We start from the raw sequence: 21,755 nt of genomic DNA on the forward strand, positions 1-21,755 counted from the left end.
AATACTTTTGAAAGGCTTTGAAGAGTTGCTGGTGACTGGAGTTTTTCCTGATTAAAAATTAATTAGCATAAATCCAGGCTCCCTAGAAATATATATATAAATTGACTTTTAAACATTTTAACCTTACAGCTTCTTAACTAGGTCTGTTTTGATTCTCTTTGTGTAATAGAACTGATATCTTGCCAACTTTGGTGTAACAATGTTACACAATGCCTTTTGCTGTAATGTTGATCTTAATTGTACTTTTGATGCAATGGTAATGATGTTGCTTTAACCCTGTACTTTATTTTTTGCTCTCATGGGAAATGTCATTCTCTGCAAGTCACCGTCTAATGAGAGATCCACTACACCTACACTATATCTCCCAGAGGAGCAAAGGACATGAAGAATGAGCTGTCATCCTCCCTCACCCCATTTAAATCCCCTTCTGCCCCATGTAAACAATGTGTGACATGAATCATGGGTCAGAAAATGATTATGATATACAAATAACTTAAGAGGGCCGACATTGTCAGGCAGCATAGGTTAAACCAAAGGAGAAGGGGATGGGGTGTTTTTTATTAATAGCTTAGCTGTAGTAGAGACTTTCTGTTGGACGGTTAATCACCAGTGGCCCCAGAACTACGGGCACGGCTCACCAACTGATCCTTAGAACTGTCTCCTCACCGCAAAATATGGCCCCACTTCCTGGGCTGAGTCCCTGCTTTCATTAGCAAGCCCCCTCTGTGCTCATATTTTAACTAGCTGGAGGCACTAGCTATTCCCTGGCTCACCAGCTCACTGGCTCACTGCACGCTGTTTGAAGGCCATGTTCCATCCACAGACTCCTAACACCTTCCTGAGGTTTCCATGGAAGATTCCCAAATTACCACTAAAACATAGCATGCCCCACTGATAGCACTGTGCCATCATTCTGGTTTTACTGAGGACTACAAAGCCTAACATGAACCAAGCAGAGTAAGCTATACAGTACCACAGCGAGAGCTGGAGACAAGAGTAAGCACACTTCCAAACAAACATACATCTGTTTAAAAGAGAAATAAGTTCTGTCCCATCGGTTTTCTGTGTCTTGTTAGACTGAGTCCATTTTAACTGTTAAATGTTCATAGTTTTGTACATTTCAAACAGTTTCACTTTTTCCTGGATTTTCTCTAAAAGGTCTGGCTTATTGTCGCCTAAAGCAGCCAGTAACTTAAAAAAATGTACATTTCGTACCAGTGTAGATTTATGCATTTTTTTTACATACTACAGTCTTTCACTCCTCGTTCCTGTCCCTCAGCTCCTTCTTGTCGTTTGCATTTTTCTGTCCTGCCATGGAGCAAAGAGAGTTAAATTGAGGACATGATGACCCTTTAAGGTGTGAATTGCTCCAGTGGAGTGAAGTCTCTTGAGCTGCTCACCAGAAAACTCCTCAAATTCTTCTCTTCCATCTTTTCTCTGCTTCATGAACTCTGCTCAATCCCCTTTGTTCTTAGCTTTTCCTTTTACTCCTTAAAATCTTCACTTTACGTATTTGCACTGTCATGTTGCCTGTTCAGTGACAGTGCATCATGTTCTGTAATGGCTGTGAGAGTACCGAGCCTCGGCTTGAACTGGAGTTTGTAGTTGAGCGACTACCACTTCCTTTGCAGTTTTGTTCTACCTCAGTTTTTTTTAATGCCACATTTTTTGGTAACTGTCATTGCTAACAATATAATGGCTCACCTTGGGGATAGTGATGCATTCATTTGACTTTACCCAAAGAGAAGCAGCACTTTTATAATGAAATAAGCATGGTTTTCAGCAAGATAATGCAGAGCTTTTTCTGCTGCAGCAGGAAATAAAAGGCCCTCGTCCCGCTCTACTGTACATCAACAAGCCTAAAGAAAGTGTCTTTGCTATGGTAATGCTACCTCTGAAGAAAGAGACTCTTTTATAGCCATTGTCAGCATGGCTGTGATACTACTGCCATAACCCTCCTCATAATGACTCCATGTATCACTAGTAATCTAGTCTTTAGGATTCTGTCCCCTTGGAACACAAAGGTGGAAGGAGTGGGGAGGAGGGGAGCATGGGGCAGAGGTCCGCAGAGGCTGGGAGTGGGCGCATGGACACCAGTGCAGGCCTACATTCTCCCAATGATTTTATTTCCTTCCCCTCTGCGACCGAGCCATGCTAATAGACGCCCCCCCTGGCCCCGGAGCCATGCTAATAGAGGCCATTTATAATGGTCACAGGCTGCTGCTGCTGCTGCTACCAAGCACAGCGGAGCTGAGAGGCATGGCTAGCACAAAGAGCCAGCCCCTTTTCTTTCTTTTCTCTCTGAGAATACAGCATGGGAGGTGGGGATCTATTCAAGAGGAGAAGGTGTAGATATGATTGCTAGCACTATTCATCAACCAGATTTCATGTAATAATCACTAGGGCAATTGGGCTGTGAAGATATGGGGAAGACGTTTAATAACTGCAGGTGTTATCTGTTGGTTATTGCTGTCACATCTCCAGGCAGTATTGTGTTCTTAGTGAAACCTTCATTGTCTACATCTTCATTTTTTTCAAGGCAATGCAAATACAACTGTCTGCTGTTGTTTCATTTAGTGTTATTTAATGAGAGTAATATATTTGTCCTTGACTAAACTAAATGCATTAGTAACAGCTCTTGCCATAGGCTCAGAGAGTTAAAGTAGTTACAAGGCCAGAGAGTTGCTCAAAGTCAAAGCAGGTGTTGTAACATCATTTAGACTTGAGTCAAATAATCCATTCTGACCTGGCTAGTCATGTAAACAGGATCTCACAGGTCTTTAGTTCAAGTCATCTGCTTTCAGAACGTCTTCTTCAATAAGAGAAAACAGGATTAAACAAACTGTGCTGATTGATTACTGTTAAACCATTTTATAATTTCATATCAATGCTTGACACTTTATACCTGAGGATCACATACGGTTTAATATGTTTGAAATCAACCAAGAGTAGATACAGTGTAGTGACCAATATTCAGTTGAAATTTACCTATACAGATGGCTTATGCTACAAATGGGGGCTGTAATCTGTGGAAGTCATAAAAGGGAGTTATGGTTCCCACTGAACGCCTATGGTTTTGATATTTCAGGCCTTTTAACTGAATATGTCAGGGAAGCAGATTCAAACCAGATCACTGAGCCTATCGTGTTTGGTGTAGCCAGAAAGTCATGATGCCAAAAACATGAAAGCCTCATGCTGTGTTTTATTGCAGGCAATTAGGTGTTACAGGTTGCCATTAGAGGAGTAATTTCTGCAAAGACAGAGGAGGATAAAACCAAATTTGGCTTTGAACCAGTTAAGAAAGAAGTGCGGGTGTGTTTTTCATCCTGCAGGTCTGTGTTAATGCAGCATGTGTTCCGGCCGAAAAATTTCACTCCCGTTGCATCATCCTCTCTGTGGGATCCTTCTCTCCCCTCTTCTCGCAGTGGGTTTGGGATGAGTGTGTGTGTGAGTGTGTGTGTTTATGTGCTCCTCCTCTCCTCTCTGGCCCAGAATCCTCCACTCAGTTCAGTTCAGAATGCACGCTTAGGCCCCACACTGTGTCCCGTTTCTGCGAAGCCACAATGATTTTGAGTGTTTTTTCAGGGAAAATGGCAACATGTGCCACAGAGGTTGTTTCTTACAAAGTGTACTCGACCGGCAGCACCACACCACACCGGCTGCCCCTGTCCTGGCAGAACCCAGAACTGCCAAGCAACAAGAGGGAAACGAAAGGCGGAGCCAGAGCAGGGAGTACAGTGAACCTCATTTGTCAGGAGGACCGTTGTCACGGCAGCACTGCCTCTGTTGTCCATTATTATTGGTGGGAACTGACAGATGGGGGCTGGCTGATGGTCGTGCAGGGAGCCAGTTAGTCACAGTGAGAGATGATCATACCAAGCCAAAGGAGGGAGTGCTCATGGAGCTCCTGCAAGGATTAGCATGCTAATAGCAGGTTTGGAGTCATGAGTCCTGTCAGGGTGAGTCGTTTGGTTCCTCTGACCTCAGCGGTCCTCTTATTAAAACCGCTGACCTTTACATACACACAGAGAGAGAGATAATGCAAAGGGATGCCTGAATCTACCCACTCATCTCATCTCGCTTCATATAGACTAACTGAAACTAGCTGACACTCTTTAGCAAGCTGTCAGAAATTACAATTTTGGTGCAGACATACAGTAAATATGAGTTCTGTATGTGATTGAAATCAGTATTGATTGAAACTGAAATACTAGTTATATTGTTGTTCAGACACCTCATTTGCATTTACGTACTTCACAGAAAACTTCTTGAGATAATAGTTTGGGAGAACATGCACACCTACTATACAGTGAAATGGTGCACAGTAGTCAGCATATATTACTGTGCTAGTGTTTACTTAATGGTTCCACGTGGCAAAGTCATGTTTCAAAAATGGCAGCACAGACCCGTGGAGACACACAACACTGAAGATTTGTGGCTATCTTTACAGGTCAGAGAGGCTGCTAATCAGTCATTTTCAAATGGAAACTTTCTGCCATTAGGCCACAGATTGTGTCAGAATCAAACCTGGATATGAGTATTCTGATATATTAAAGAGAAATCCATGATATTTACAACAGTTTCTAAGGCAAAAATATATATGTATAGTAAAAAATGTTTCTGTGTTTTGACACAGTTCAACTCCTCAGCTGATAGCCCAGAGCTGGGCTAAAATAAAGTCTGCCTTAAAGGTTTCATCACCATTTGGCCTTTTGTTTCCATAAAGAGAGAATAAACAGCTTCCATTGACTTTCCTCTTTTTTTTTTGTTGTTGTTGTCGTTGTCTTTTTTCACGTTGTGCTTTCCTCTGGCCCTGTTTATTGCCCCAGTATATCATTCTTTCAGTGGATTGAAAAAATGTTTTTCTTGACAAATACTCCTTGGATAGGTAAATATTTTGTGTTTTCAAGGCTCTTACATCAGCTAAGCATTATTGTGCTTTGTGTTAAATTTTTAAAAAGTTGACGCTCCTGCTCTGGGCCTCTTCAATCTTTTAGATACCATTTATACCACTTCTGTGCTGCCCTGCTTCAAATACAGGTGGCCAGTTCTGGAAATGGGGAAAACAATCATTTTGAAAATATGGAAAGCCTTACATGTTGTTTTAGAATTTTGATGGTTGCAATTACTGTATATGGACAACACGTCACCAGGCATCACCACTTCCCTCCTCTATGGAACAGTGAAGCCAAAATATCATGAGTATTGCAGCTGCCATCTTGGCATTTTGCAACCAGATTCCATGCAGTAGGAACTATGTATATGAGTGACGTAATAGGCTGCCAATCAAAGCTGCAATAATAAAATACTGCCCTTTTTATATCATCAATTAACTTATTAAACACAACCTTACCAGAAAATAAATCACGACTTGTACACACATCAGCGTGATACTATCCACCAAATACATCAGAAGTCACCTCTGGGAAAAATTCTTCTGATTTGTGCTTTGAGTTTTTAGTTTGGCTCATGTCCTATCCACGAACAGGGAGGAGCGGGATTTATGACACATACTGCAACTAGCCACCATGGGGCGACTGACTCGGTGGCTTCACTTCTGGGAGCTGTCACGGTGTGCGTGTTTTATACACCTGATGGTGTGTATTGCTAATAGTAGAGCTTCCTGTACGGAGAGGCCCTGGCTTTTTCAGTTTTATGTGATTATTTTATTGTTTTCTGTTATTTTTACATGGGCCTGGAGCATAATAAATGTAAATAGGTGGATAAAGTTTTACCTACATTGCATCCATAATAAGATCTGCATTACATGTGATTTGTGCCTTTTTGTTATTTAATTCCATAGACTTCACATTTCGTTCCATTTCTGGATCTTTTATCAGTGCAATTATACTGGCACTATGCTCTATATAGCTGTTATGTGTAAAAGGCTTAAACGCTGTTTCTTTGTTCACAAGTCAGAAGGTTATGAATCTCCTCTGTGTATGAAATTGAAAACTGGTGTTTTGCCTTTTGGATTAGAGCTGCTGGCTCCTTTTATCAAGGTTTGTACAGTCAGGTGGCATTATGATAAGGCCTACTATAATATCCATGTCCAATATCTGCGTGTGCACAGTGTATGTGTGTGGTGATATGGCTGTGTATACAGTTTCTCTGTATATATTTGTTGTGTGTTCATCATTATGTGTATATTCTGTAAGTTTGTTATCTATGCGTTTATGGCTGTGCTGCTGAGGTCTTCATGTGCCTAATATGAGCCCTAGCCAAAGCACTACTTCATTGTAACTTATAATTTAGGCCCAGACCTGTTTCAGACCCTTGGTAGGCACAGCTGCAGCCCTCTACTGCAGAGGGACAGAGTGGCATGACACAGCAGCAATTTGAAAAATAAAACCAAAATTTGTCGCTGTGGCAGAGGCTCATTAATGCATATCCAGTAATCTTAATTTTTGTTGCATGCTGTGTTCTGCCCCAAATGCCTCCATCTATTTAATTTTTTTCTTTCTTTTTCTTACATTGCTTTCACTGTCAAGTTTTGTTTTAATTTCACAGAAAAAGCAAATCATTGTTATACATAGCAAACTATTTCTATATGTACTTTCAATTATGATTTTAGCCAATGCAAAACTGGCTTACATACACTAAACAAATCATTCAGCTTTGAAGATTTATGGTTCATTGGAAGTTGAATTGATGTTTATTCTCAACCAAATTGCTAAACATAACTGGAAGTGGCGTATCTGGGTCTGCCTGCTGGGACACTCTAATGCAGGGATTACATGAGCTGTGTACTATTTGTCCCACACAGAAAGTACGTCAAAGGTCGTTGAGCGTGTGTGACTTGTCAGCACAGACACACATTTAGCTTTCTCTGTATGCATGCATACAGAGAAAGCTGACTGCCAGGTTTGAGTGTCCCTGACTCAATTCACTTTCTCCCTATCTCCCTTCATTCCTTTTTCATGTCCCCCACTTAAAAATGCACCACGCTGACTTGTAAAGGGAAGGTAAAAATGGAGGTTAGGGCTTTTCAAAGATCCCTCTCAATAATTCAACACCAAGTTTGATTCAGAAACGGGGGAAGGATTAATAAGCCATGCAGAAGTTTTCAAGGGAATGGGTAGCAAATCTAATGCAAGATGTACTGATGAAATTAGCAGAAGTGCCAACCAAGAAAGAAATGTTTGTTGCAGATTAGGTGTGACAAGTCTGGACTCCCAGAAGTCAGCATCCTACATTTAATCTACTACTTTTCTTTCTGTAAGAGGAATCTGTGAAGTTAGCAATAAAGTTCAGAGAAGCTTCTTAATTGTTCCATTTTATATTTAAGAGATGCGATCAGTTGGCACTTCTCTGACAATTGATCAGCTTTGAATTTGTGCTTCAAATTTTGTATTTCTTTTTGCGTGGCCACTGGGCCTGTATCATTCTATTTTCATTCCCCCCAAACAGTGCATTTTGCAACCAGATATTACCATTCAAATCATATTGGCATCACACTGAGAGAAAGTACATCAAGGCTTTATCCTATCCTGCTGGTTGGAGAGCAGATAGACCAAAACATATCGCTGCAGAGGGAGATGGTGCAAGAGTGCGTAAAACGACAAAGAGCTCTAGACAGAGAGCGCGAGAGAGGGAGAGGGGGGAAAGAGGGACAGAGAATTACAGAGATGTTGAAACACAGATGATGTAAGAGAATGCATGAAAAGAGGGGAGGGAGACACGCGGAAGAGAGTTGGGGGGGTTGCACACAAAGCCAAAGAGGGAGTATCAAGAGGCAGAATGATATAAAAGAAAGAAAGCAGAGATTGTAAAGGCAGAGGCACAGACTAAAAATGGAGGCACAGAGAGATTGTTCAATGACAGGCACAGAGTGAGAAAAGGAAGAGGGAAGGGGCCAAAAAGAAAAGACTGAAAATCAGGAAAGGAAACCGACAGACAGAGAAAGAAGTAGAAAGAGTGAGGGAGTCCCAGAGACAGATGTCGCCCTCGCTGGCCGCAGCAGATTGATAGCTTCTGGCCCAGTTCCATGCCAGGCTCTGACCCCTCTGTCCTCTGCTGTAATTTATAGGCTGCGTTTTGCCAGATTTAAACACTACTTTGTGGCCATCATGGCTCGAGAAGAAAGAGTGACCTTCCCAGGATGGGGCCGGAATTAGACCCCTGCAGCTCCCAGCCAAGCTGGGGGTAAATAAGCAGGTGCCCTAGGTATTACCAGCATCTCTGACAGCATGTTAATGGGACAGATCGTACTGTATATGTCAGTTTACCATGTGCATCTTTTTCCCTCTTATTTTAGCAACTGTAGCACTCCTGTGTGTTAATGTCAGGGTGTAGTTGTGTAGTATTTTCAGTTTTTGTGAGTAAGAATAGAGTGCAGCTGAGATGTTGAGTACTTTTGATACATTATAGCTAATAGTGAAGCTTCCAATTTTGGTCTCATAGAGCAAGTCTGGACAGGCCGTCATTATTCTGAAGTCATTTCCAGTACTCCAAATAACTAAAGTAAAAGATCGTTGATGTTGTCTTTGTGTTTTTATAAAGCAGAACTTAAAATTAAGAAATAATTTTTTACATGAGTAAAAAACAAACAGAAAACACAAGAGTCTGATGCTCATGGTCCACCAAATGTCTTTGACTCAACCTTTCTGAAAAGCAAATTAGAGGCCAGACAGTGAATTCCCTCTACTCACTGTTAATGTCTGTCGGTCCTGGATTATCGTCTGTGCCATAGACCTCCTTTGAAACACACCACTACACTGGGTGATATGTTTCCTCATTATGAAATACAAAACCCAGATATTTGTTAAACATATCTAGAGACCTTGTGCATGCGCAGCCGATGCTTGCTTACTTCAGAAGCTGTACAAAGTTGTAGCTGTTTGAAGCCTTTAGGACAACATTTAAAAAAGTATCAGGGTCTTGTGTTTCATAATGAGGAAGCATGTCACCCAGTCCAGCAGACACTGATGTGTTTTTAATCATTTGTGAACAACAGTGGAGGTCTATGGCACAGACGAGCGAGCAAATTGAGAACTGACAGATTAACAGACATTAACAGTGAGTAGAGGCAGTTCACTGTCGGCTTTAGTTTCTGTATTGGGAGCGTTGAAAATACTGTTCATATAGAAACTGATTGGCCTTATCCTTTAAGACTGTAAGAGTCAGAAGCTCTGGACTATAAAAGATGTTCTGAATGTTGAATGTGCTCTGAAATAGCACATAAATATAATATCTAATTATTTTATTCACATCAAACAATAAGCAGACAAAACATTGTTGGTTGGGGCCAATAAACGTACTGTAACTTGAACATGGTATTAACTGAGCTGCTGATGCTCTCTGGTGAGTGTACTCTTTTTAAAGACATTTACAATGAAATGCCTTATTTATTTTTTATTATTAACATTTTTTTATAAGCAATCTTTTCTTTTATACATTCCATTGCACCTCATTTTTAATTTACTTGGAAATTTATTTAAATTCTTTACATTTTGACAAGCACTTCTATGAATAATGTTTATTGCAGTCAAATTAAGTGCTCTGGAATGTCTGTTTTATTAAAGATAACATTTAAATGGCTGGCTTTTCACAGAATGTTAGAGTAAAACTTTTCCCATTACAAAAGTTTGATTTGTTTTTCGAGCATGCTGATCAAACACCCTTCAGATTACTGTCTGCACCTTGTTGTGCATTTTTAGCCATCCTTCATTCAGAGGACTGCCATAGCTGCTTACTGCATGATTAGCTGCAGCCTTCATAAACCAGACTCTAATTTTGCACAGATTGTGGGTGAAAATTAAAAGAGCACAGCACTGGTTTGCACTGTGATTTCTTGTAAAATAAATATAGCCTTGTGTGAATCTGGAGTGTGCCCTCTAGTAGACGAATTTGGCTGGGTAGCCGGTGGACTCAGCTGGGTTTTTGCTTGGCCATTCAGAGTGCAACCCCGATGCAAAAATCAGCCCAGGGAATGATCTGGACAGAACGCCTTCGGCAAATTATTACAGATTTGCAATTTAATGGCTTCTGAGGTCTCTCCCAGCCCCACCCAGGTTCCCAATGAGACAGAGCCTATTAGTTTGGTACTTTAATCACAGAACAGGAGATGGGAATCCTGGCCAAACTTATACATACCCTGCTTCACATGATGTGGAATGATTTCATGGGGTTTATAGATAGAGACAGAGAAGTCTGTGTGTGCACACAGGCATGCGTGTGAGCACTGGTTAGTTGATAAGCTTTGCTTTCCCTGGAGCAACAGCAGTACATGTTTGTGTATAGGACAGAGAGAAAACGACACATTCTTCTATGGATCATTCATCAATACCATGAGGCAGAAGCAATTCATTTGGCATAGGTTCTACCCAAAGCAAACCAAAGTCAATTTCACAAATAACATATTTGAGAAAAACAGAAAGCTAGTTTTCAGTGTTGTGCTCCAAAATATTTTAATTAAGCTGGTTTTAATTTCAGTTAAAACTGAAAATGTAAAGTGTTGTAATATTAAAAGCTTCAATAGTCTCCTTAAAAAAATCAGCAAATAAGACACATGATGAAAACAGTTAATTAAGTTTATATTGAAAAGCTCTACTACTAGAAGTAACTGTTTTGTATATATAAAAAATTTAGATTTACAGTACAAGACTCTTAAACAGGCAGAAAGGATGTATTTGTGATAATGGCATTACTTTTGTGGTACTATTTGCTACAGATAAATGGCCGCCTTTTTACAGGGCATTTAAGTGAATCTTTTCCCAAAGCTATAGTTGCCCTGATTAATGTGGCATCGATGCAAAATGTAAAAACTATCACTCCAATCTGCCTTTCAATGTCCCAATTTGTCCAAGAGGAAGCCAAGCTTTCTAAATGAGCTCGATAAAAGTGACTGCCAAGGGGGATGAATATATATAATTATCTGTGGCTGGAACGCCAACAAAAGGACTTTGAAAATCAACTTTTTTGCGCCAAAGGCTTCATTAGTCTAACAACAACAAAATGTCCCCTCAACTTACAGTCAGAAGACACGGGTACCTACAGAGTTATTAAAAAGCAAGCAGTCCTGCAGCCTTTTGTAGTCATACCACTGTCAGTTTGGGGTTAGAAACTATTTAATGTGTTCATGTTTATATGCTCACGTGTTAATGTTATGTCCATTCATCCATCCGTGAGTTATTAGGTGATTTAAGAAATGGCTGGCTGCTGTTTTGTTGGTCTTACCCGCTGACACATTAGAAAGGACGGATAACCGTATTTACTTTGTTCATGGAAATCCCTGGATGTCTTTCATCTGTCCTTCCTATGGCGAGTAGTGGTCCATGTTAGCTTTGCAAACATCTTAATTGTGTTAAATGGAGGAAAAAAGAGGGGAAGATTAAAAGCCATTAATGTGTGTTGTGTGAGGGTATGCTATTCCCGGGACAGTGCTTTTGTTCATTTTAGCAAAGCAGACGAGAGAGTTTCACCTTGAAATTCAATGCACACCAGAAACATTGTCATTGTGCCTACCTGAAACACCGCTGTCTCTGGCTCTCACTGTTTTATACACTGTCAGACTTGTTTTGCTCGTCTGCATTTTTTTTTTTGTGATCACCTCTCTCCCTCTTACTCTCTTTGTATGTCTCTCCCTTGCTTTTCCCTTTGTAGCACTGTTTCCCTCCATTGCTCTCTCTCCCTCTCTGCCTGTCTATCTAAGCGTCAGATAAGCTCACTGGGGGAGACTTTAGAGGACTCTCCATCTGTGTATAAATAGCTCTGGATGAATTATTGAGGGACCTGGGGTTGCTAATAATCCCACAGGACCCATCTGACAATGACACAGAAGATGGAGGGAAAACAATTACACAGGCTTTCTCCTTCAGAAGAGTGGGAATGGGAGTGGGGGGACTCAGCGGCCTCTGGGAGCCTCCTCACGGGGCCCAACATCTTGGTTAATAAACCCAATTAAGTCTCCGGAATCAATCGGAACCCTGGGGGCGTCCTCTCTCTTCCTTCCCCCGGACGGTGTGCAACAACAGGAAGTGTAATGATTCATGTTCCCTCTTCTGCGTTTAGATCGTCCTCTCATCTCCATCTTGCAGGTTGGCAAGGAGGACGGGACAGGACAGGATGTCCGCCGAGGCAGGATAATAGGACAGGGAGAGGAAAGGATACGAAAGGCGAGTCGAGTGGAGAGAAGAGGAGAGGCACTCAGAGGAATATTAATGGGAGTGGTTATTCCGTAAGTGTTTTACCAGGGGGACAAGATGTGGGACCACTCCCATGACAAAATTAAAGCACTTTGTCTTCTTAGAGATCCATGATTCATCTGCAGACAGATTTTTGATTAATCAGCTTAGCCAGATATTTGCATCACCATTGACACAACACACTCCTTAAATCAATCAATCTATTTATCTATCTATGTGGCTGTAATGAGGGCTGCTACTGACTTTTAATTTAATGTTTGATGGTGGCCATTTATGTCACTGCAAAATAAAAAAAAAATCTGCAAAAGAAAATGTGAATGTATGCAAATTTCCTTCCACTGTTGTTATGCAAATATTGCAAGTTGAGCTCATCGAGATAAACAGCTGATTCTTAAATCATTAACAAACCTCAAACTGTGGAAATCGATGAAGAAAAGATGATAGAAGCATGTATTCATTTGAGAAAGGTTACTGTCTCCTCATCAGTCCACACTTTTCATCTCTCCAATAAAATCTCAGGGGAGACTGGGCTGGTATAGTTTGTCTCTTAAAGTCCTGAGTGCAAACCAAATCAGTGATTAGATGAAGCAAGACTTCAGATTCAGCCTTAAAGTGCTGCATATGGTGGTTTTCAGAGGAGAGTTTTAGTGTCCCATGATGGTCTAAACACTGTTTCAGGGGGTTTTCCACTCTGCCAAATATAAAATTCCCAAATGAAGCACTCAACAGTTGTAATATAGGCATGAAAATACTCCTAAAATGTCCATCTGTTATCTGCCATATTATATTGCTCAGCCTCAAGACATTTCCCAGAGTGCCTGACCCCATACGTACGGTGCAGACTTTTGGTTCATGTTAGGAGTCAGTCCATGTTTAATTATTCATATCGTGGAAGCTAAATTTGGGTCTCCCAAATATTTCCTGACAAAATGGCTGAAGCAGTACGAGAGTGAGGTAATTTATCGGCCTGGATAATGGGGACAGTTCAAGACGTGCTGTGCGTGTTTGCCATCAGGGGAGCTATTACCAAGTGTGTGTGTGCTCGGGCGTTATTGTTACATCTGAGGCAGGTATTCTGCTTCATGGCATGAGAGCTCAAGCATCACATGTAAGCCCAGTTTATGTGTGTGCATGAGTGTGTGTACGTACTTGGGGGGGGGGCAGTCCTAATGATGCATTTTCTACTCCATTTAGTCAGTGGCTCTGCTCTCCAGTAAATCCTTCACATGCAACACATTAGAGCTGGCCCTGTTTCCTCCTTCGCCAGCTGATTAACACAGCTTAGAGATGGCCACTTTGGAAAGCAGGGCAAGAGATGGGACTTGTTATCTTTAGGGACTCTCATGCGCGCACAAGCATACACACACATGTTGAAGTATTGTTTAAAGGATTTTGTGTCATAAAATAATATTTTTTCCTCATAATCCATCAACAGTGTTGATGTGAGAGTGCATCAGAGTATATGAGATAAATACCTGGATTACCACATGCATTTTAATATTGACATTGCACACATCTACCTGTAACTCTCTTAGTCTTTTTGTTTGTTTGTTTGTCTTATTTTATTTCCGTATAGCCTCCTAAAGCACCGCTGTCAGCAGAAATATGAGTGTTCGGTTTAATATGCATTATTATGTAATCAGTGATTTTCAAAGTTTTTATTATCTGAAACACAAATCAAGTGACTTTTATCCTCAAACACGTTGCCCACACATTTTTGGGAAACTTGGAAACAATTGATTCAGGTTATTTTTCAATGTGTTGCTAAAAAGTAACATTCAAACCCTCAGAGCCCAGTAATTTGATATGGTGATGAAATTCCCAGCTATCAGAATTTATTTGACACCCCCCAATCAATCACAACTGGGTGGTGTCACCCAGGACACGGTTTAATAAGTTTTACTTTATCACTTTCATATCCTCATCTTAAGGAGTCATTTTGTTACAACTGCAGCTACTATTGTTCTAAACTACTATGTCCTGCACTTCTAAGAATTGGGTAAAAAAAAAGGAAAATTAAAAAGGTTTTAAAAAACAGTAGCTGTAAAGTAGTGCGATCCCTTTGAGTTTCATCCATTACCTGGTTATTAACTTTTGCTCTGCCTTTACTTGCTCTTCAGTTCCTTCAGTGGCCTTTCATGTTTGCAGTTTCTTTTTGTTGCCCTAAAGACATGACTGAGGGATCTGCATAGAGTCGCCTATAGGACAGCTGGGACTGCTATTACACTCCATTATAAATGAATTCACCTCCTCTTTCATAATACTGCCCCTTAGTTCTGCCTCACTCCGCTGAAATAATATCATACTGAAGACCAGCATTCATTAGTCCCTGAAACAGCTCCTGAATTTTTAAGGCCTGTTTTACACAATGAAAAAAAGCTTGATGTAGCCTCTGAACAGTAATTGAAGTTTTGTTCGTTCCCATTCACACAGAGTACAGTAGCTCATATTGTGGCCTTCAAAGTGCTTTTTTTTATTTCATTGGAGTTTACAGCTGTCAGTTAAAAATTTTAAGATGATATGAGGAGAAAGCTGGAGTGTTCCTGGGGACTTTGGCTGTGTCCCCTAAAATAAACTCACTCTCCTGTCTCTTTTTTCCATGGTGAATAATGATCTGAAAGGTCAGCAGAAGTGAAGTGGATATGAGCGACTGCTGCTGGTCTTTACTGTCTGTGTTTCTCACTTTGATAGCAGTTTTAGTGGGAGACATTTAATTCAGAGCAGTCTGCAACTTGAACTCATCCAAAAGATTTCAATATAAATATTATTAGTGTTATATGAGTACATTTTTTGTCAATAAGGTGTCAGGAATGACACCGATCCTTGGCTGTAATACCTGGGTTTATTTTATTTTTAAAAGGAAAAGTTTCTGCTTTGCAACTGTAAACTTTTATATGTTAATATTACATTTGAATCAGGCACAAACTGAATAGTAACAATCACATGGCTCATATTGAGTGCCCCAGTTACAACATTACAAGGGCAACTGTATCATTCTTGAACCAGAAAGCTTCTTAATGTAACACTTATTAGTATTCCTCTCTCAGTGCTACTCATTTTCACCATATGACTAAAAGACCAAGGCTTTATGTGCTATTTCTCTGAACACAATAAGTCAAGAATTTTCTTCTTTACTCTGACCCATTTCAAGTGTTATCTAAGCCTTAGCACTCACACAAATCCAGTTAGAATGTTCTTGTCTTAAGGTCAATCTTTTAAAAAGAAGACAAAAAACATTCTTCTGTTTATTGAGCAAAGGCTGTCCTTGGTCAACCCTTTCAGGCGAGATAAGTGCTAAAAGAACTGAGGTAGAGGGAGATGTGGAGTTTTCTATTGACTGACTGAAATTGGACAGCCTCAAAAAAAAAAAAGTTTCATGCCAAAGTTTTTCAAGGCAGAGTTCCAGGGCTGTGCAGCGTGCAGTTTCAGCTGCGCCATGGATAAAGCTTTTTAATGCTATGGACTCTTTTTAGGCTCTTACCAAGATGTTCTGAAATATTTAAATGATCACTGGGAGTTTCTCCCCGTCTGTGGCTGGGAATAAAAGGATAGAACGAGAGGAGGGAACTTTTTATGTCAGCCCTTTACAATCACTGAATTAATAGGCACAAGATAATTAAAGAATTCTGTGCAATAACATTGTCCCTAAGCTTTCTGGTCTTGGGTGGCAACAGGCAAAAAGCATGCTGGTAAAAAGGCATACTGGTAAAAAATAAATTATGTATACAGTAACACTGCAGAGCAGTAACTCTGGAACACATTAGTAATTTTAATTTTAGTAAAATTATAATTAGTTTCAAAGGAGAATTTGAGGATTGGAGTGTCTCTATCCAGGGCCATGGCTAGCACTGAGGTCATAGATGTCATGGTCTTTGTGTTGTTTCTGGGAATTAGGGGGTTTTAATCACCTTAACAGATGCTTACATTCTGTGATCACACACAAATTAGACCTGGTGGGACTAAAGATATTTCAGTTTGAATGTCTTCAGGCAAAAAATAAATTAAACATGGAAGATCTAGTATATTTATTGAACCCTTAACTTTATGCATGGAAAAATACAGCATTGGAATCAAGAGTTATGGTGGCTATAATCAATATCTTTAAATAATATAGTTTGCCTAGTGGTAGTGACAAACCCACTTAGAACTATTACTTAGCATTTTAGCTAGTTTTCACACACTGTTTTAATTTTATGACAAATATACTGTTTGGGTTTACTCTCACCACACTCATCAGTATAGTTTCCAGCAGCTGCAGCCAGCTGTTTTTAGCAAAACATCCCTAAAACCCCACTCATTGCTACTGTACCTGCACAGCATCAGATAGCTAACAGACAAAGTTAGCGACAAGTTGGACCATGTGGCTGTTCAAGGTCAGATGTTTTCAGCAGGTGTTAGTAGGGAGCTAAAAGAGAGTGAATATTGGACTCGTATTCAGATAGATTAAAAAAAAACTCTAACGTGATATGTCAGTTGTGTTTACATCTTGTTTTACTGCCCCTAAATGGTCAAAAAATCAATTACTGTAGGTTTAAAAATAAAACCAAAAAAATCTATAAAATCCTGGCTATTGTGTTACGGCCTAAATACTGTTCCACCCAACCAAAGCTAATATATCTGAAATGGGCTACTAAAACTTTTGTCGTTATGACTTAAGCATGAATTATAAAAAATCATATGTAGGATTTCAACTGCATGACTGACAGAGAGCATGAAAATTCAACTTAAATTAACAATATTGTATTAGTTAGGCTTCTAATGTACTGATCTCATCTTAAAATACAAAATATCTCTCAGTAGAGATGAAAGATATTAATGCAGTTTCCCAGCAGTCAACTTGTTAGGAAACTACATCTCCAGTAGCAAAGACATCTCATCACGTCAAGGTTTCCCATAGTTAACAAGGTCAAAGCTCTATGTGGTCCAGCACAGCTGTCATTAAAATGGGGCCTGGTGACAGTTGGTGGATTTCACCACTGAAGCTCTCGTCTTTTCTTCTCCCCCCACCAGTAAGTATTCATAGTCCCCACCATTCCCTTGCTGCTTCCTTTCATCTTCTCTCTTTTCCTTCCCCATATTCCTTTCTCTCTCTCCCTCACACTTTTTCTGTTTCTCCCTCTCTCTCGGTGGGTGTGTGTCCCTTTAGGGTGTCTGCAGCAGTTGAGATAAGAAGCGAGTGTAGGACACCAGGGGGATGGTGTTCACAGAAGCTAGGTGATTTTATCTACTCTCCCTCTCCCTCTCTTTCTGAGCGCCCCTCTCTGTTCTGCTTTTCCTCTCTGCTGTTCTCCTCCCCCTCTTTCTTTTTGCTCCTTTGCCCTTCTTTCTCTCTCTCCTCTCCTCTCTCACACACACTTTCTCTCAGATCCCCTCTGCGCTGCTGTTGATTTGAATTTGAAGTGATGGGAAACCAAATTGGCAGCATTGACAGCAGAAACAAACAGCTTATCTCTCTCTCCTGGACCACTGTGGGTCTTAGTCAGATACTAGAGCCGCTGCCAGCATCTGACTTGTGACAATGATGATAAATTGAACGTTTGTTGACTGTCACTTTTCGTGTGTGTGTGTGTGTGTCAGAGACCATGTTAGCATCTATGTGTGCAAGTGGCTCGCCCTCTAAATACGTCTGTGAATGCACTCAGTGGTGGAATATGTAAGTACTGTACTTAAGCACAATTCAACTTCTACTTCACCATGTTTCAGAGGATTTTTTTGTCCCACAACATTTATTTAACAGCTATAATTAAAGTTACTTTTAAGATTTTACATATAAAACATTTTAGGCATTTTTACCTTTACTAGTGTGCAGTATAGAGGTGACATGAAAAGAGGGGAGAGAGAGACGTATGACAGAGGTGCTTCCTAGGCTTGAAATGGAGCTGTTGCAAGTCCATTTTCAGCAACGCAAATTTGTAAAGTGCCAGGATACTTGCAGATGAGATGTTTAGTGCCATGTGCTGCAGTTTAGCAGTTAGAAACAAATGCACAGAGAAGTGAAAATGAGAAGATGCAACTTCTGCCATTCCAGCGGGCAAGCTGTCCACACCATACTGAAGAAAAGGGGGGAAAGTAACAAACCAAAACACTGACAATTCCAAAATCACTTTGGTTGCATGAGGTGCAGTGTCGATAAAGCAGCCCTGACTCTCCCGTGGTAGTCACTGGGAGGTGGTTGGGGTGGAGGGTGGAGGGAGACCAGCGTGTACTTAGATTCAGGCAACAATATTAGATAAGGTTAAGGTTGTGGTTAAGATTATGAAAAAATAATGGTCTCAGTTCAGTTTTATTTCAGTAAATACTGTATGTCATGTTTTTAGTTCCAGGATTAAACTCAAACTATGATCTTTTTCTAATATTAATCAAGTGCTGTGTCTACCTAAACATAATTATAACAATTTTTAATCATTCCTTAGTTGCTAAGAATGGATATTGTATGGCAAGAGTGGATACTGCAGAAAATCAAATCAAATACATCAGTGAGCATTTTGCTGATATGATACAGTTATTTTGCAACTTGGCAAATATAGGGATTAATAGTGTTTCCCATCACTTAATAGATAACATAACCTCGAATGGTCCTTTCAAATCTATCTGCTCTTGCAAATTATTTGTATATAAAGGTAATTTCTTAAAGACAGATCAAGGAGTAGGAGCTGTTCATGTAGGACCAGGTTAAAACTACCCGACAGTACAGTACATAGAGCAGTTAATCAGTACACAAATATAACAGACAGTAATATGTTATTGACAGGTAATGATTTGCTTTATTTTTAAAGTTATTTTACAATGTATTATTACTCCACCTCTGAATATACTGGGTGTGGTGGGTGTCTACACTGATAATATGTGCCTGAGTGTCAGGCTTGTGTATCAGAGGCTCTCATGTGTTTCCTGTGGGATGTAGTGCTAACACCATAGCCCTGGAGCGGACAAAGAGGTAGCCAAGCTGTCAGCAGCCAGCTCCCGCTTCACCTAATGAGAAAGAGGCCCATTAATTAAAAACACCAACATCAGAACGACCCGGGGTTAAAGACACGGAGCCTAAACGATGGAAGGCATGCTGCTCCTACATGTAACGCATAGTGCTGCCCTCAGCAAGAAACAATCCCCAGTATGCAAAAAGAACAAAGCAAAGCACAACTGGGAGGCGCTATGAGAGGGGGGTTGTTTCTTTGAACTGTGTTTTTTGGGCAGAGGGATCTGTGATTATCCTGTAATACTCAGTCCTCGATGTTCTCAGAGTCAGCCATGGTTCTTTTGTCTCCTTGTGCTTATGTTTGCATGGCATTCGGAAAGAGTTTGTCGCTGTCTGCATGTAGACTTCTACAAATCAAAAAGTGGAAGAAACTTTTTTATTGCTTTTTTTTGTCTAACTCACTGTTTGCTGAAAGACTCTTCTTCAAATCCTCCAATTGTCTGTTAATAGTGTTATCACTGTGCAAGCTTAAAAACTAATTTTCCAATGCGGATGATTTTTTTCTTTTATTGAATTGAATTCAATAGCACTTACTATTATTTAGTAACATTTTTCTAGTCTGCACCAGAGTAAACAAGCAAAACACCTGCAAATACAATATGAGGAAAAATTGCCTGAAATTGAATCATGTCACCACAGCCTACTGTGCACTTGTCTTTGTGCTTTATTAAACTGTCAACCACATGAATCATTAGCCTTGATCTGCAGATTGACAGTTTGTCAGCTTTCTGACAGTGGCATGCGCCTCACTGTCAACAGGGGGTAGAGAGGGAACAGCTTACACGTTCCCCGCGGCTTCTTCTCCTTCCTTGCCTTCTGCGTTTCCAACTTCCTTCCGCCCCCACATGTCAGCCCAGGTGCTAGCAAAACCAAGGATTGTGGGTAGTCTTGGAACATATGGAGAAAAGAGATGGAGAAATGAAGAGTGGAGGGAAGAGATGGGAGGGAGGAGGTGAGAGAGAGAGAAGCTGTCAGGGAACTGTCTCTCCCTGTCACAGCAGCCAGAAGATTGCGATGGACAAATGGATAACTGCTATTTCAGACTGCCAGGGAGGAATCTCAGACAGATTTGATGTGTTTTGCAGGCAGAGTGGTTCTCATGCAACAAAATGCACAAAGCATTGCATCTACAAAGCAACAATCTTTGGTCGCGCTTTCATTTCTTTTCCTGTATGCCTATGGATTGTGTTTGTGTACACAGGAATGCTCCGTTTTCTCAGTCACTGAAATGCCAGTCATTGTGCACAAACATGTGTAGACACACACATTCCCAATGCGGCCATGTAGACAGAGTCTTAGTTATGTCTGCAGGCGTTCCCTGTGTTTCTGTGTGTGTTGGGTTTTTTTTTTTGATTACTCGCTGATGATTGGAGCAGCCCCCTCCCATGACTGTCTCTCCTTCTCTGTCTCTGGTTTATATAACATAAGTATTTTTTTCTGTCTTGCTGTATTTCAGGCTGTGCCTTCCTCACCTACTGTGCCAGAGAGTCGGCCCTGAAAGCCCAGAATGCATTGCATGAGCAGAAGACCCTGCCAGGGGTAAGTCATACATGAGGAACACCATGTTGACCCAGAAGCCAGATCTTATATAAACACATCTTGGATTCACTCTGTGGCTCTGGCACACAAAGAAACACAGATACTGATTTTTAACATATAATGCCTTATATTTATTTCAAATCAAAGGGGACCCGCCATTCTTTCACTTATATACCCCTCCCCTTCCGCTGCCATTCTGCCATCCCCCCACCCCCTCACTGCCTCCCTCTCTTCACTTTGACAGTCACAAACACAAACCCATAGGGAGAAAACGCACACAGCATCGCATCATACTATTTATAGTCCTTCCAGTTTGTGTAAATGAGTGTGTGCCGCTCCGGGTGTGTGTTTGTGCATCCATGTGTGTGGGCAAATGGGTGAGAGATAGACAGAGAGGAATGAAAAGTGAGTGGGCGGGTGGATGTAGGCTATTTGTACATTTATGTGCACGCTTCACATTATGCCCCTGACAGGCAACAGCATGAGTGTGCATCATGAATGTACATCACGACAGCGCATCCTCACGACAGATGGATGTTAACACTCACATGTGCTTTGCAGCTGGAAGCAACGCATCTCGTTTTAATGCTCAGCACCTCTTCATGCATGCTAGAATGAGGGAGTTTTGATATTATCATAGCAAAGAAGTAGATATTCAATTGCTAGCGTGTGTGTGTGTGTGTGTGTGTGTGAGCTTTGCTTTGTGTATGAGAGATTATATGCCTTGTGAGCATTTTCTTTGGTGTATACATGATATAATGATGACTCTGTGTGTGTGTGTGTGTGTGTGTGTGTGTGTGTGTGTGTGTGTGCATGTCTTTGTAATGCATTACAGTTAAAATGTGTAGGTACACCTGAATACACATGCACTCATGCTTGTGTGTGAGCATGCACATAAACATTGTGCACACGCCAGCCTGCCCATGTGTGCGTATGTGCCTGTTAGGAAGTTTTGATGCGTCTCTGTCAGGCCTGGCTCAGTTTGCTCTGTTCGTTTTAATGACGCCTCCAGGGAAACTGACAGTCACCGTGTTGAGTGCACAGCCTTTGATGTGAGTGATTATGACATCACAGACGTGCAGCCGGGAAGAGCG

General features: G+C 40.8%; 1 protein-coding gene across 4 annotated transcripts in view; it reads left to right on the plus strand.

The window, feature by feature from the left end:
• The window catches only part of celf4 (CUGBP, Elav-like family member 4), an 84,853-nt gene that overhangs the window by 1,314 nt on the left and 61,784 nt on the right, over positions 1-21,755 (plus strand). For 3 of the 4 annotated variants that reach the window (XM_020592597.1, XM_020592599.1, XM_020592598.1), the window contains exon 2: positions 20,579-20,661. In XM_020592597.1, coding sequence (XP_020448253.1) covers positions 20,579-20,661 — 83 coding nt within the window. Of the gene's footprint in view, positions 1-3,877; positions 3,960-20,578; positions 20,662-21,755 lie in introns of those variants that run through there. The other variant, XM_020592600.1, reaches the window with a different exon arrangement.

The sequence above is a fragment of the Monopterus albus genome, unplaced genomic scaffold (assembly GCF_001952655.1).
Source record: "Monopterus albus unplaced genomic scaffold, M_albus_1.0 scaffold18.1, whole genome shotgun sequence".
NCBI lineage: Eukaryota > Metazoa > Chordata > Actinopteri > Synbranchiformes > Synbranchidae > Monopterus > Monopterus albus.